Source organism: Entelurus aequoreus, linkage group LG07 (assembly GCF_033978785.1).
Source record: "Entelurus aequoreus isolate RoL-2023_Sb linkage group LG07, RoL_Eaeq_v1.1, whole genome shotgun sequence".
NCBI classification, from domain to species: Eukaryota; Metazoa; Chordata; class Actinopteri; order Syngnathiformes; family Syngnathidae; genus Entelurus; species Entelurus aequoreus.
This window is the reverse complement of record NC_084737.1, coordinates 35,485,004-35,500,916: the sequence shown is the minus strand read 5'-3', so window position 1 is coordinate 35,500,916 and position 15,913 is coordinate 35,485,004. Positions and strand designations below refer to the sequence as shown.

Here is a 15,913-nt window from a genome sequence, read left to right as displayed (position 1 = left end):
TCCAACTTCTCACAGGTTGTGCGTATCTGTCGTTGTCCATGAGGGTAATTGATCTATAACTTGCTTTTAAAATAAGTCAAGCAGATATTCAAGTATTTATTTTTATTTTAAGGAAAAATAGATATTAAAGCTTAAACGATATGAAATTGCATGCAGTGCATGTATTTTTTTTCTGTCAAAAATAGAAAGAATGAATACATTTAGTAAGAAAGAATAAAGTACTTTATTGATGCAAATTTACAGGCTTTTGTGGGCCATATAAAACAATGTGGCGGGTTTCAACTTGACACCTGTGATTTAAAAAGGTAGTAAATGATGACTTATAATTTTAATAGAAGAGTAAATCATGTTAAAAAAAAAAAAAAAAGTTTCTATGAAGAGAATGCACCCAGTTTCAAGCTGTAAAAATATGAAAGTTTATCAGATTTATCAACAGAATACTAGTTATACAACATAAATTGCTCGCACTCACATAAACCATGTTTTACATTCAATGTTTAGGATCATTCTAAAAACAGTTTTTGACTGTATGTAAGTGAGGAAATCCAGGTACAGTATCTGGAATAACAATGAGCACACATTTTAGTGTGCAATGGTCACCGACTTCTTCTACAACTCAGTGGCTCAACAGTCCGAGTGTTAGCGTTGAAGCAGCAGAGCGCCATCAACCTTCCCAAAAGGTTGAAATTCTGTGTTTCCAGTGTTTTCAAGGCGTCTTAAGTTTCCTCATCCTGATTTTGGCAGAGGCTGGATGGGACATCGTCCTCGTCATCTGTGTCAAAAAATTCGTCCACCCAAAAATCTTTGCAGCCATATTCCTGTGCGTGGACCGACACCTCATTGGCCATCAAGTGTGACGACCCCTCGATAAAATCTGCAAACCTTTAGATAAGAAAAATTAGGTAAGCTTATCAAGACAGGCATGTTGTACTCAATCACAGGTTGCCCTCTTATCAAAAGTATTCTCCCTGCTTTAGGATTAGATTGTGTTGAATGCTTTTACGATAATAAAATACAAATAAACTATAACCACATACAGTGGTAACCTTAATTCACGAGTGTTTTGAGATAAGACCCGTCTCTCAGCTAATTGTTATGCTTTAAGATGCAAGAAAACATTTTTGTTAGAAGCACCCACGCCTCAAGTTGACATCTAGTCTTAGCCTTAGATTACAGCTAAAGATCCAAGTCAACCGTGGGAAAGTCATGAAATGTCATGGACAGTGCAAAGAAGTAGATGACATTCATTGAATTAAAGAACTCATCATCAAAAACACAGCAGAGCGCGTACATGTAGCTCGCTAACTTGGTGAAGCAGTTGCTAGGCTGCACCATATTGAAGCAGAATGATTCAATGATGACAGCCAAGGACATTAAAATATTATCTAACCAACAGACATTTATCCATGAAAATATGGAGAAGCAGCTGGAAAAAGATACCATAGAAGTCCATTCTCCAAGGTAAATTCTGTATGTTATTAAAATATTTCATAAAACTACTGTAGTTGTTTATAGTAAATTCTATCGTATTGTTTTTCATAAAATACATTTTTTTAGAAGTTTAATTTTTTAAAAGGCATGTTCCATGTTAAAATTGTGCTGTTGGGGTAGGGGATCAAAACCAATTGAATTGCTCAAAAAGGTTTGTTATGTCTTCTTAATCATATACTTTTCAAATGTTCTTGAAGTCCGACCATACTTCCGGTAAATTAGATGGAATTTTAACCGCGGAATTCTAATTCCATTTTATATACCGAAAATATTGTCTGACTACAAGAACATTTGAAAAGTATACCAATTGAATTTAATTAAATTCATTTCAAGGGGGAACGTTTGAGACCCAAGTGTTTTGAGTTAGGAGCGCCGTCACAAAACCAATTAAGCTTTATTTAATCAATTTAATGCGAGTAAAAAGATGACAATGGTCACCTCTTGGGGGACTGAAGCCTGCTCACGGCCTTCCACGGGCTGAACTCTGGGCTGTGACAGAATTTCCGCAACTCTTCCAGAGAATGCACAGTCTCCTCCTCCCCTTGCTTGCGATACTCTTCCTCAGTCAACAGGCGACGCTTCAATGGCTTCAAGTGAACATAGTGTCGAATTTTCCTAAGCAATAATTGCAAATTAGCTTTAAAAAAAGAAAAATGCAATGACAGATATGAGTAAGAATATTTTTTTATGTTATTAGGAGACTTGGGTTGGATAAAGATTTTGAAAGCATAAACAAAGCCCTCTTGCGCCATCATGTGTCAGTCCTCACCTCACTGCCATCATGATGGGGTACTCCAGGTTCTTAGCAAATACGGCTGCGACAATAATGGCTAACGCCACCTCCTGAATTTGAATCCCCAGATAAATCAAGACCAAGCCGAACAACTGCAGCGTCCACGACAGAATGTTGATGCTCTTTTCATCAACCAGAGGGCCGTAGCGGTAACACACAGTGAAACTGATGAAGCCTACCACTCCCACGTAACCTGTGGGGAGAGTACATTGGCTTACATAGTGTTACAGAAATCTAACCCGAAGCAAAAAGACAGAAAACATGATGAAATGGTCATTGTTTACATTCCTATGTACAATTTTTGTATGTACCTAAAGCCGCATGCCAATGTTCTTGAAGAATCAGGCGGAGGTTTCTACAGACAAGCTGGATGGTGTAGATGGAGAAAGACCAGCCGCCAACAACCAATAAGTAAAACGGGCTTTTCTGTCAAAACACAAATATGTACTGTTTTTAAACTGACATGCATGTGTTTCTTTCCTGTTTTACTTTTTTATTTTTTCAAAAGCTTTGATTACCCTCGGCAAAAGGCGGGCCAGTAAAAAAATGAGAATGATGAGAGAAGCAAACATTCCTGTACCCATGCCAGCAGAATAGAAGAAGACTTGGCTCCTGTTGCAATAAAAAATGACAAAAAAGGTATTTAATAATTCACCAATGAAGATTTTTAAAAAGTGTCAAAAACGATAATTTACCTGCTGAGGGAGTCAGCAAAGGCAAATAACATTATTCCAGCAAGGAAGATAAGAAATAAATATATGTCAAACTCTGAAAGAAAAACATTGTTTTTAGCCAAACAGGAATGATACCAGATAATTAGGTAGACACCACTTACTGCGTAGCGACTTGACATTGTACACGGTCTTGTCGGTAGGTTCAATCTTGAAACATGTCTTTTTGCTGAACAGGTGGATGTTTATTGTGGTTTCATTATGGCCTTCACGCAATAAACTCTGGAACCAGTTCCAGATGGTGAAGCGCTCTAGCTCTTGCAGCTCCTCCTCGTTCCCTACAGTTTCCACCTTGAACACTGTTAAGCTCCAAACTCTGACCTGTCAGAAAAGTATTGTTAATGTGGAGCCAAACCATTTGGCTGAAGTATGGATAACATTTCATTGCCAATGCCATAGTGTAAGAAATATACCCCAAATGAGGCAAAACCTATCAATACAGTGTTACCACAACTCAAGAATGTCCCAATTTAAGTGTTTTGAGATAAGAGCTGTCTCTTGGCTAATTGTTATGCTTTAAGTTGCAAGTAAAAATTTAAGTATCCCTACCATTAAAGGCCTACTGAAATGAAATGTTCTTATTTAAACGGGGGTAGCAGGTCCATTCTGTGTCATACTTGATCATTTTGCGATATTGCCATATTTTTGCTGAAAGGATTTAATAGAGAACATCGACGATAAAGTTTGCAACTTTTGGTCGCTGATAAAAAAGCCTTGCCTGTACCGGAAGTAGCGTGACATCACAGGTTGAAGAGCTCTTCACATCTGCACATTGTTTACACCAGCAGCGAGAGCGATTCGGACCGAGAAAGCGACGATTACCCCATTAATTTGAGCGAGGATGAAAGATTCTTGGATGAGGAAAGTGAGAGTGAAGGATTAGAGTGCAGTTCAGGACGCCAGGGTGTATCTTTTTTCGCTCTGACCGTAACTTGGGTACAAGGGCTCATTGGATTCCACACTTTCTCCTTTTTCTATTGTGGATCACGGATTTGTATTTTAAACCACCTCGGATACTATATATCCTCTTGAAAATGAGAGTCGAGAACGCCAAATGGACATTCACAGTGACTTTTATCTCCACGACAATACATCGGTGAAGCACTTTAGCTTCGGAGCTAACGTGATAGCATTGTGCTTAACTGCGGATAGAAACAGAAGAAACATGCCCCTACTACTATTACTACTATTACTTCTACTATCAGGAGACACCGAACCAAACCCTGGACCTGTAACCACACGGTTAATGCTGTCCAGCCTGGCGAAGCCTAGCAATGCTGTTGCTTACGACGCTATTGAAGCTAACTTAGCTACGGGACCTCGACAGAGCTATGCTAAAAACATTAGCTCTCCACCTACGCCAGCCCTCATCACCACCCGTGCTCACCTGCGTTCCAGCGATCGACGGCGCGACGAAGGACTTCATCCGATCATCGGTGCGGTCGGCGGCTAGCGTCGGATAGCGCGTCTGCTATCCAACTCAAAGTCCTCCTGGTTGTGTTGCTGTAGCCAGCCGCTAATACACCGATCCCACCTACAGCTTTCTTCTTTGCTGTCTCCATTGTTCATTAAACAAATTACAAAAGATTCACCAACACAGATGTCCAGAATACTGTGGAATTTTTCGATGAAAACAGACGCTGTTTGTATTGGGACAAAATGGTGTCCCAATACTTCCGTTCAATCCGTGACGTCACGCGCAAACGTCATCATACCGAGACGTTTTCAGCCGGATATTTCCCTGGAAATTTAAAATTGCACTTTGTAAGTTAACCTGGCCGTATTGGCATGTGTTGCAATGTTAAGATTTCATCATTGATATATAAACTATCAGACTGCGTGGTCGGTAGTAGTGGGTTTCAGTAGGCCTTTAATTGGCATAGCAAATGCCACAGTAAACCCTGTAACATCCGCCCAAACGCTCTAGCATTAGCTTATAGTTTTCATCTACAAAACCATTCTGGGTATCACTCCATCTTATCTGTCTTGTCTTTTAACGAAGAAACAAGGAAGTCACAATCTTCGTTCAATGAATGTTCTGCAATTTGTCGTCCCCAAAGTAAGAACTGAACTGGGCAAGAAAGCATTTAGGTTTTCAGCAGCGAAGGCTTGGAATAACCTACAATCGAATATTAAACTTCAAACCCTTGTTACGTTGAATGAGTTTAAAGCTTCTGTGAAAGGACTGCAGTCTACCTTGTCTGTATGCACATGTGTTATGTGAGCAAGATTTAATGTCGTAAATGTGATGTTTTATGTATTTGTTTACTGTTTTTAATGTAACCTTGCTGCTGCCCTCTTGGCCAGGTCTCCCTTGGAAAAGAGATCTTTGATCTCAATGGGATTTTACCTGGTTAAATAAAGGCTAATAATAATAATAATAATAAATAGTTAATAACATGACTTTGTTTTTCCAAGTACGAGAAGGAAGCAGGTAAATGTGAAGGACAGCTTTGAGAAGAAACAGTGAATGATATTCATTGAATTAAAGAAAGGAATTATCAAAAACATGACAGAGCAAGTAGTCGACTTGCTGAAGAAATTTGAGCATAGCACTGCTGGTCTGCATCACACTGAAGCAGAATGAGTCAAAAACGCAAGCAAACGATGTTATTATATCAAAACAGCAGCATTGTTTTACCATGGACTATTTAAAGTCTCCAATTAACATAATGTGCATGTTTTGGGGATGCATGAGAAAGTCTTGAGAAAACCTACGGTAGATAACCTAGGTAAAAACATGCCAATTCCACACAGACTCGCTCCAACAAAGACTCTTGATCTTCTGTCTGTGAGGTTGGCACACTGAGCAATAGCCTATCAATATTTACTTACAGTACATTAAATACAAATTGCATGAGCATCAATAGAACAAATTGTCAAGGAACAAACCTGAATTCTTGTCCAGGTTTGCCTCCAGTTTGGTACCATGGAGTTGTTGTAACAGAACAGATTGGAACCCGACATTGCATATGATTCTCCATCCCTGAGATTGATGACTGGAGGCGTGTTACCTAGATTACAAAAGTACACTCATTCATTTGTCAGACAAGGCAAACATGAACAACTTATGTTTCTTTTCTGCTCTGGCCCCCTCTCCCGGGCACAGATTCGGTGACCACAGATTTTGCGCTAGCTGTCCAAAGTCGGGACCGAGGGTGGACCACTCATCTGTGCATCAGTTGGGGACGTCTCTGCGCTGCTGACCCGTCTCCACTCAAGATGATCACCTGCTGGCCCCACTATTGACTGGACTCTCACACTATTATGTTAGATCCACTATGGACTGGACTCTCACACTATTATGTTAGATCCACTATGGACTGGACTCTCACAATATAATGCTAGATCCCCACATCTGCTATCCCCTCCAAGGTTTATCATTGTCATCCCATTGAGTTGAGTTTTTTCTTGCCCTGATGTGGGATCTGAGCCAAGGATGTCGTTGTGGCTTGTGCAGCCCTTTGAGAAACGTATGATTTAGAACTATATAAGTAAACGTTGATTGATTGACTTCAATCATACGCATGTTGTTGTGATGTGTCCCGATGAGTGAACTAGAATAAGACCATGTTCAACAAAATAACACTTCATGTTACATCGAAAAGCAAATTACACTGGTCACTGTAGTAGTGTCAGGTTTACATAAAAAAAAATCTATCTATTTTACAAGTCTACAGTTTCCAGTGTACAGGTGCATACTCAAGCTAACATCTTAGCAAGTACTGTATGTTGTAATGTGATACAGGATGCTGTATATATTTGACAACTAACAATTACATCTCTAAATACGGCGTTTAACCTCCTTTACCTGTAACTTGTAATGATGTTTGAGGTAAAAAGAAAAGCAGCACCGTTAAAATGAAAGACCGGACTCTTGTGGAAAGGCTGTTGTTTCGTTCTTTCGTGTGTCCCGCCATGATGTTAACGCCAGTTGGTTCCGGTTAATCCCGCCCTTTCCTCTTCCTTTTTCTCGTCATGAAACCCACAGCCAATCAGAACATTGGACTTGAACGTGTCATATTTTTTTTGTGCCATCGTTAAACTTTATTGGTTGTCATGACAAGAAAAACGGAAGCGAATAAGAAAATTCCACGGTTAAAGTCTGTATTGTACATACAGCACGACGAACCGGACAGTAAACTAAAACATTGTAAACACGACTTAATACAAAAAATGATGAGAAGTGACGAGAGGAAACAGTAACAAGTAAAACAGAAATATTTAAATAATCCTACATGTATTAAATAATCAGGAGGTTTACATATGCCAAAGGTTAAACGCACGACTTTCTAAAATAAATCTAAGAATTATTAATACTGAATACTACTTCTCTTTGCTAAATAATGTATTGTGTTGGGATATCATTAAGATAATGAAGGATGAAGTAATTAAGAAATGTTTAAGATATAGAATATGCCGTGCAACTAATCATATGTTCTGAGTTTCAGTTGAAACTGGGTGAAAGTTGAGGCCGACAGTAAACACTTATCTCCTACATCTTCACTGGTCACTTGGCTTCTTTGCTGAGGTCAGAAGGACAAACACCAGATGTGGGGTCGGAGTCCAGGAAGGAGAAGGCAGAGGAAGATTCCACGACTGGAAGAAGACACCTTATCGCATATTCATACATTGTGATATATATTGTAAGAGCCCGAGGGAAAGGACGCATCCGGACAGACCTGTGTAAGTCGCCGTGTCGATACTAGGGAAAGATAGCGCTCTAACAAATTGTTGTAACAAATTGTATCCAATAGGGAATAAATACGTCTGATTTTCAGTTTACGCATCGTCTCCTCTTTAAACATATTCTGACTCCAGATTAAACGAATACATCCACAATAGTGTATAGTCAAATTGTATGAATGAATGAATGACTCATTCAAAACATCACATAATCTGTTAAGGTCCTAAAGTAGTGAGCTGTGAAAAAAAGATCCCTTGTTTACCTTTTGACTAAAAAAGCTAAACAACTCTTGCAAGTCTATAGCATCCTCTTGTGGATAATCTCTGTGGACATCTGTATTTATTATCATTTGTAATCCTAAAACCAAACAGAATGTATTATTTTGTTGAATATATTCGCTGTGTCCTTTAATGATATCATGTGTGACAATAAACCAGTAGGCCGTGGAAAAATTATATTAATAACAATGATAACAACAACTGCTCAATAAATGTTTACGAGAGAGCATAAAATCACACATTGGAAGTACGTTTTTCCAAACACGCAAATCATTATTGTTATACTGTATAGTTTGATTACATATTATTCAACAACTTTCTTTGTGTGTAAGTGACAACGTATGTTGAGCATTTAGTTGACAAATCTGTTGTCCAAATAACATAGATATTTATTATTTGGGCATTATTGCCTTGAGGTGGCGACTTGTCCAGGGTGTACCCCGCCTTCCGCCCAAGTGCAGCTGGGATAGGCTTCAGCACCCCCGCGACCCCGAGAGGGACAAGCGGTAGAAAATGGATGAATGATGGATCGGGCTCCAGTACTATTGAATGCCCTCCCAATAACAGTTAGAGATGCTACCTCAGTAGAAGCATTTAAGTCCCATCTTAAAACTCATTTGTATACTCTAGCCTTTAAATAGACCCCCTTTTTAGACCAGTTGATCTGCCGTTTCTTTTCTTTTCTCCTCTGCCCCCCTCTCCCTTGTGGAGGGGGGGGCACAGGTCCGGTGGCCATGGATGAAGTGCTGGCTGTCCAGAGTCGGGACCCAGGGTGGACCGCTCGCCTGTGCATCGGTTAGGGACATCTCTGCGCTACTAACCCGTCTCCGCTCAGGATGGTCTCCTGCTGGCCCCACTATAGACTGGACTCTTACTATTATGTTAGATCCACTATGGACTGGACTTTCACAAGTGGGTACACCCACATCTGCGGTCCTCTCCAAGGTTTCTCATAGTCGTTCTCATCGACGTCCTACTGGGTTGTGAGTTTTTCCTTGGCCTTATGTGGGCGCTGAACCGCGGATGTCGTTGTGGCTTGTGCAGCCCTTTGAGACACTTGTGATTTAGGGCTGTATAAATAAACATTGATTGATTGATTGATTGATTGATCTCCAACTGTTGAATGTTTTAGTACTTTTTGCACAACTTGCTCTTCACTAACGACTCAACAGAGTGTTGACCAATTTAATTCCTGGATGTAACATATATAAATAAAACAGAGTGTTTTTTTATCTATTTCAGAGTTATTGTGAAAAAAAAAACTGCCTTGTTATGCAAAATATAAGTGTCCACTGCAAAGGATACTAACTCCCAGGAGGTTAAATGTCAATGCAATGATCTGCCATACCTTAAAGGTTTCACTTCATTAAATGACTTGTTATAAATCAAAGCCCAAGCGATATGTTTACACTAGTCAAAGTTCTTCTACAGGAGCACTCTGCTGTTTTTAAGAAAAGCTAGTCAAAGATCATCTATATTGTAATAATATTATAGTACTCAAGTGTTTTTAATAATCTTCTGCAAAAATTTTAGTCTCTACCAAGTTTTGAATTGAACTCCGGGGAAGTTTATATGTCATTCCGGATTTTGCCTCCGCCGTACCATTTGAATAGCCCGAGTGCACAGGTGTCAAACCCAAGGCCACATCATTTTATATGGCCTCTGAAAGCCTGGAAATAATGTGCGTCAATAAAGTACCTCATATTTCTTAATAAATGTATTCGATCTTTCCATTTTGACAAACATGTATATCCATACATCCATTTTCTACCGCTTGTCTCTTTCGGGGTCGCGGTGGGTGCTGGAGCCTATCTCAGCTGCATTCGGGCGGTAGGCGGGGTACACCCTGGATAAGTCGCCACCTCATCGCAGGCCCAACACAGATAGACAGACAACATCCACACTCACATTCACACACTAGGGCCAATTTAGTGTTGCCAATCAACCTATCCCCAGGTGCATGTCTTTGGAGGTGGGAGGAAGCCGGAGTACCCGGGGGGAACCCACACAGTCACGGTGAGAACATGCAAACTCCACACAGAAAGACCCCGAGCCCAGGGAATCGAACCCAGGACCTTCGTATTGCGAGGCACATGCACTAACCCCTGGCTCACCATGCTGCCCACAAACATGTATATACTGCATGAAATTACATGTATTTTAAACTGTATTAAATGTTTTGTAAAAATACAAATCCATACAGTACTTAAATATTTGCTTGTCAAAATAACTTATTTTAAAACAAGTTATCCATTATATTGTACATTAAAAAAATCTAATTAATAAATGCAATGGCAATTGTGTACTAATATCATGAGGCGATTATTCATTTATATGTAAACATATTAAACGTTACAATACCCTCTCTGAAGGCAGCCATAATTACGATGAGGTGCTTCATAAAAATGAGTTTGATACACCTGTACAATGCATGTTATACATATGAACATATTAAACACATTCCAAGCTTTCTTGTGGGGTTTATCAAAAATACATAACTATCTGCTTTTCACCTTGACTTATAATTTTAAAGCAAGTTATACATCAATCTGTCAGTAATCAAATACAATAATCAAATAGGCAATTGTATATAATGAGGCTTTTATTAGTTTTTTAAAACTCACACGTATTTACCTCATTGTTATAATTGCAATGAAAATGACTTTGAAAACCCAGTGCAGCGGTCCCCAACCACTGGTTCCCGGGACAAGTACTGACACATTTGCTACCAGGCCGCATAGAAACATTAAATAATTTATAAACGACTGCATTTTCTCTGACTTAACTTTTTTCTCCTGCACTAGACACACAAATAAGCTTGTTCATAGGTGTATAAAAATATGCCTGATAGGAAGTTTCCATTTGTTATATTTTTTATATCTTTGTTACATAGAACAATCAATCAATCAATCAGCTTTATTGTCCATTCTTACATGTACAAGACACATAAGAACTGAAATTACATTTTCGGCACAATCCCGCTAAGAGCAGACATACGTTACAGGGAGACAAGACGGGACCGCCAACGGATCAGCCTCACTTAGGCGCTCCTCAAAAAGGTGGGAAAAACAATGCACATTAATGAACATTTAAAATGGAAATGTACCATATTGTAGCCAAAGGCTAATTTCCATGTGCAGTCCCTGGTAAGTTGATGGTAGATACAGGTGAAACAAAAAAAAAAGAATAGTTTGTAAAGGTTAATTTATTCCAGTTAATAGATTTACAAGGTGAAACTAATGCATGAAGTAGGCTTATAACATGCGACTGAAGATATTTCAAGCCCTCGTTTGACATAATTTAGATGATTTTGGTTTACAGCTTAAGAAAACCTTAAATTGAAAATATCAGAAAATTTGGGGTTTTCAAAAACTGTAAGCCATGATCATCAAAATTATAAGAAATAAAGGCTTGACATATCTCACTTTACATGTAATGAATTTATATCAGATATTAGTTTCCCATTTGAAGTTGAATTGCTGGCGCAAATGGACTTTTGCACGATATCCACATTTTGGGTGTTTCACCAAATACCATCCACCTACCGAGGACCATCTCATCACAAAGAAACAAGCCCAGGGCTCCCACTAATTCAGTGTAATGGTGAGTTGGATTTTTCATGCACTTATTTTTGCTGTATTTATCTGCCACACGTGGAAGGTCAGTTCGTGAAAAATGATGGCTACATTAAATTGGTCCCTGGTGCAAAAAAGGTTGGAGACCCCTGCCTCATGTATCCATCCATCCATCTTGTTATCCGAGGGAAGGTCGCGGGGGCCTAAGCAGAAAAGCCCAGACTTCCCTCTCCCCAGCCATTTCGCCCAGCTCCTCCCAGGGGATCCTGAGGTGTTGCCAGGCCAGCATGGGAGACATTGACCCTTCAATATGTCCTGGGTCTTCCCAGTGGCATCCGAAAGGTCGGACGTACCCTAAACACCTCCCGCAGGGAGGCGTTCGGGGGCCGTCATGACCAGATGCCCAAACCACCTCACCTAGCTCCTCTCGATGTGGAGATGACATAGCTTATTACCTTTCCTCAAAGGGAGGAAACTCATATCATACGGGATCCTGTCCTTTCGGTCATAACCCTAAACTCATGACCATAGGTGAGGATAGAAATGTAGATCGATCAGTAAATTGAGAGCTTTGCCTTTCGGTTCTGCTACTTCTTCACCACGACAGATCGATATAGGGTCCGCATCACTCCAGACGCCGCACTGATCCGCCTGTCGATCTCATGATCCACTATTCTCTCACTCGTGAACAAAACTCAGAGGTACTTGAACTCCTCCACTTGGGGCAAGATATCCTCCCCAACCTGGAGATAGCACTCCACTCTTTTCCAGGTGAGAACCATTGACTCGAACTTGGAGGTGCCGATTCTCATCCCATTCGCTTCACACTCGGCTGCGAACCGATCCAGTGAGAGCTGAAGATCCTGGCCAGATGAAGCCAGCAGGACCACATCATCTGCAAAAAGCAGAGACCTAATCCTGCAGCCACCAAACCGGATCCCCTTAACGCCCTGACTGCGCCTAGAAATTCCATGCATAAAAGTTATGAACAGAACCTTTGACAAAGAGCAGCCCTGGCGGAGACCACCCCTCACTGGTGACTTACTGAAAGTGCTCTTGCGCAGAGGAATATAACAGTCACCTCTGACAGAGCCTCGAGTGACAGGCTGCCAGAGGATCTGGAGCCAATTCATGCAGTACTTTATAGGTCAGTTTTAAGTCTGCAAATGTGTGAAGACTGTCCCAGTTTTAAATACTGTATTTTTTTAGAATGGCACAGTGATGATAGTGCCTAGTTTTTTTTATCCATAACTTGAATTGCTTGTTTGTACAAGATTTCCAAAGGTGTTTTTTAACTCTGACCAGCCTGAGACCAGCTTTTAAGGCAACAGGTGAAGTGGCTGAAAATCCTCGAATGGAAAAATACAATTTTGCAGCTTCAGTTCAATCAATCAATCAATCAATCAATCAATGTTTATTTATATAGCCCTAAATCACAAAAGTCTCAAAGGGCTGCACAAGCCACAACGACATCCTCGGCACAGAACCCACACAAGGGACGTCGATGTGAAAGACTATGAGAAACCTTGGGGAGGATCGCATATGTGGGTAACCCCCCGTCTAAGTACAGTCCCTAGTTGATCCAACATAACAGTGAGAGTCCAGTCCATAGTGGGGCCAGCAGAAGACCATCCCGAGCGGAGACAGGTCAGTAGCGCAGAGACGTCCCCAACCGATGCACAGGCGAGCGGTCCACCCCGGTCTCAACTCTGGACAGCCAGCACCTCATCCATGGTCACCGGAACCGGAATAACCCAGCGAGGGGGCAGAGGAGAAAAGAAAACGGCAGATCAACTGGTCTAACAAAGGGGGGTCTATTTAAAGGCTAGAGTATACAAATTAGTTATAAGATGGGACTTAAATGCTTCTACTGAGGTAGCATCTCTAACTGTTACCGGGAGGGCATTCCACAGTACTGGAGCCTGAACAGAAAACGCTCTGTAGCCCGCAGACTTTTTTTGGGCTCTGGGAATCACTAATAAGCCGGAGTTCTTTGAACGCAGGTTTCTTGCCGGGACATATGGTACAATACAGTCAGCAAGATAGGATGGAGCTAGACCGTGTAGTATTTTATACGTAAGTAGTAAAACCTTAAAGTCACATCTTAAGTGCACAGGAAGCCAGTGCAGGTGAGCCAGTATAGGCGTAATATGATCAAACTTTCTTGTTCTTGTCAAAAGTCTAGCAGCCGCATTTTGTACCAACTGTAATCTTTTAATGCTAGACATAGGGAGACCCGAAAATAATACGTTACAGTAATCGAGACGAGACGTAACGAACGCATGAATAATGATCTCAGCGTCGTTAGTGGACAAAATGGAACGGATTTTTGCGATATTACGGAGATGAAAGAAGGCCGTTTTAGTAACACTCTTAATGTGTGACTCAAACGAGAGAGTTGGGTCGAAAATAATACCCAGAATCTTTACCGAGTCGCTTTGTGTAATTGTTTGGTTGTCAAATGTTAAGGTGGTATTATTAAATAGATGTCGATGTTGAGCAGGACTGATAATCAGCATTTCCGTTTTCTTAGCGTTGAGTTGCAAAAAGTTAACGGACATCCATTGTTTAATTTCATTAAGACACGCCTCCACGCGTGTTGGTCAGCTTTAGGGGCATGTAGAGTTGGGTGTCATCAGCATAACAGTGAAAGCTAACACCGTATTTGCGTAGGATGTCACCTAGCGGCAGCATGTAACTGCTAAAAAGTGCAGGGCCAAGAACCGAACCCTGGGGAACTCTGCACGTTACCTTAACATAGTCCGATGTCACATTGTTATGGGAGACGCACTGCATCCTGTCAGTAAGATAAGAGTTAAACCAAGGCAAGGCTAAGTCTGACATACCAATACGTGTTTTGATACGCTCTAATAAAATATTATGATCGACGGTATCGAAAGCGGCGCTAAGATCAAGAAGCAGCAACATAGATGACGCATCAGAATCCATCGCTAGCAATAGATCATTAGTCATTTTTGCGAGGGCTGTCTCCGTAGAGTGATCTGCCCTGAAACCGGATTGAAAAGGTTCACAGAGATTGTTAGACGCTAAGTGTTCATTAAGCTGCTGTGCAACAATTTTTTCGATGATTTTCGAGATAAACGGAAGGTGGGACACCGGCCGGTAGTTTACCATGAGGTCAGGATCGAGGTTAGGTCTTTTGAGTAGAGGATGAATAACCGCTTTTTTGAATGCTAGGGGAACAGTGCCAGAGGAAAGTGATAAGTTTATAATATTTAGCACTGATGGACCTAATAATACAAAAAGCTCCTTGATAAGTTTCCCAGGAAATGGGTCAAGTAAACATGTTGTTTGTTTTGTCCCATTTACACATCTTAACAATTCCTCTAATGTTATTTCATCAAAGAGAGATAAACTATTTTGGAGGGCGGTATCGGTCGTATATACAGTCGTATCTGTGTTAATAGAACCCAGTTGTAGCTGGGATGCATTGTCTTTAATCTCCTTTCTAATGACTTCAATTTTCTTATTAAAGAAATTCATAAAGTCATCTGCCGAGTGGGTGGAGCTACTGGGAGGAGTCCCTTGTTGGGTTAGCGATGCTACTGTACTAAACAAAAATGTAGGATAATTTTTGTTGAGGTGGATGAGATTTGAGTAATATTTAGCTTCAGCTAAGGTAAGCATGCGTTTATAAGTTATTAAACTATCACTCCATGCTTGATGGAAAACCTCAAGTTTAGTTGTGCGCCATTTACGTTCCAGCTTTCTACATGATAATTTATGGGCTTTAGTTTCTTCTGTAAACCATGGGGTACGCCTTTTAGGGGCCCTTTTTAGCTTTAGCGGTGCTACACTATCAATGGTGTCACGCAGGGTGTCGTTAAAGTTGTTAGTGAGGTTATCAATAGATCCGACATAATTTGGGAATGGTGCCATTACCGAAGGCAGTAGGCCAGCAAGAGTCGTCGTCAGTTGGCATTTCATTTCGAATTGCACGAACATTTGCGAGATTAAACTTGATTATTTTACACAATTTACCTATATGGGTTTCAAAATGACTCAAGAGTTGTACATCTCTTTCTTTCTTTCTTTCTTTCTTTCTTTCTTTCTTTCTTTCTTTCTTTCTTTCTTTCTTTCTTTCTTTCTTTCTTTCTTTCTATAGTTTATTTTGAACATGAACACACTTACAGCATAATACATCACACAATTTCATATCATTTCACTTTACATCATGTCCGAAAAAGAGTAGGAAGAAGCAAAGTGTATTTAATCCTACCCCTTTCCCACTGCAGAGCGTTTACAAATATATACGTTAATTTACTGACTTCTTTTTGTAGCACAATGACATCCGTGAATGATCAATACAGCAGTTTTTGTAATAGATAATTAAGTCA

At 40.4% G+C, this 15,913-nt stretch overlaps 1 protein-coding gene across 1 annotated transcript; it reads right to left on the bottom strand.

The window, feature by feature from the left end:
• Nucleotides 1–206: 206 nt before the first annotated feature.
• Nucleotides 207–7,002, bottom strand: nemp1 (nuclear envelope integral membrane protein 1). The gene is made up of 9 exons (XM_062053373.1): nucleotides 6,827–7,002; nucleotides 5,908–6,029; nucleotides 3,120–3,336; nucleotides 2,980–3,052; nucleotides 2,803–2,896; nucleotides 2,596–2,710; nucleotides 2,261–2,477; nucleotides 1,930–2,106; nucleotides 207–882 (listed from the first exon to the last, which is right to left on the bottom strand). The coding sequence occupies exons 1-9, from the start codon at nucleotides 6,933–6,935 to the stop codon at nucleotides 717–719; spliced, it is 1,290 nt and encodes a 429-aa protein (XP_061909357.1). The 5' UTR covers nucleotides 6,936–7,002; the 3' UTR covers nucleotides 207–716.
• Between the last annotated feature and the right edge of the window lie 8,911 nt (nucleotides 7,003–15,913).

Excerpts from the sequence above, each read along its gene's own strand:
- nemp1 (XM_062053373.1), bottom strand. The coding sequence starts at position 6,935 with ATGGCGGGACACACGAAAGAACGAAACAACAGCCTTTCCACAAGAGTC. Across the intron at positions 6,030-6,826 it reads AACATCATTACAAGTTACAG|GTAACACGCCTCCAGTCATC; the intron begins GTAAAGGAGGTT and ends TTTGTAATCTAG. Across the intron at positions 3,053-3,119 it reads CAATGTCAAGTCGCTACGCA|AGTTTGACATATATTTATTT; the intron begins GTAAGTGGTGTC and ends TTTTTCTTTCAG.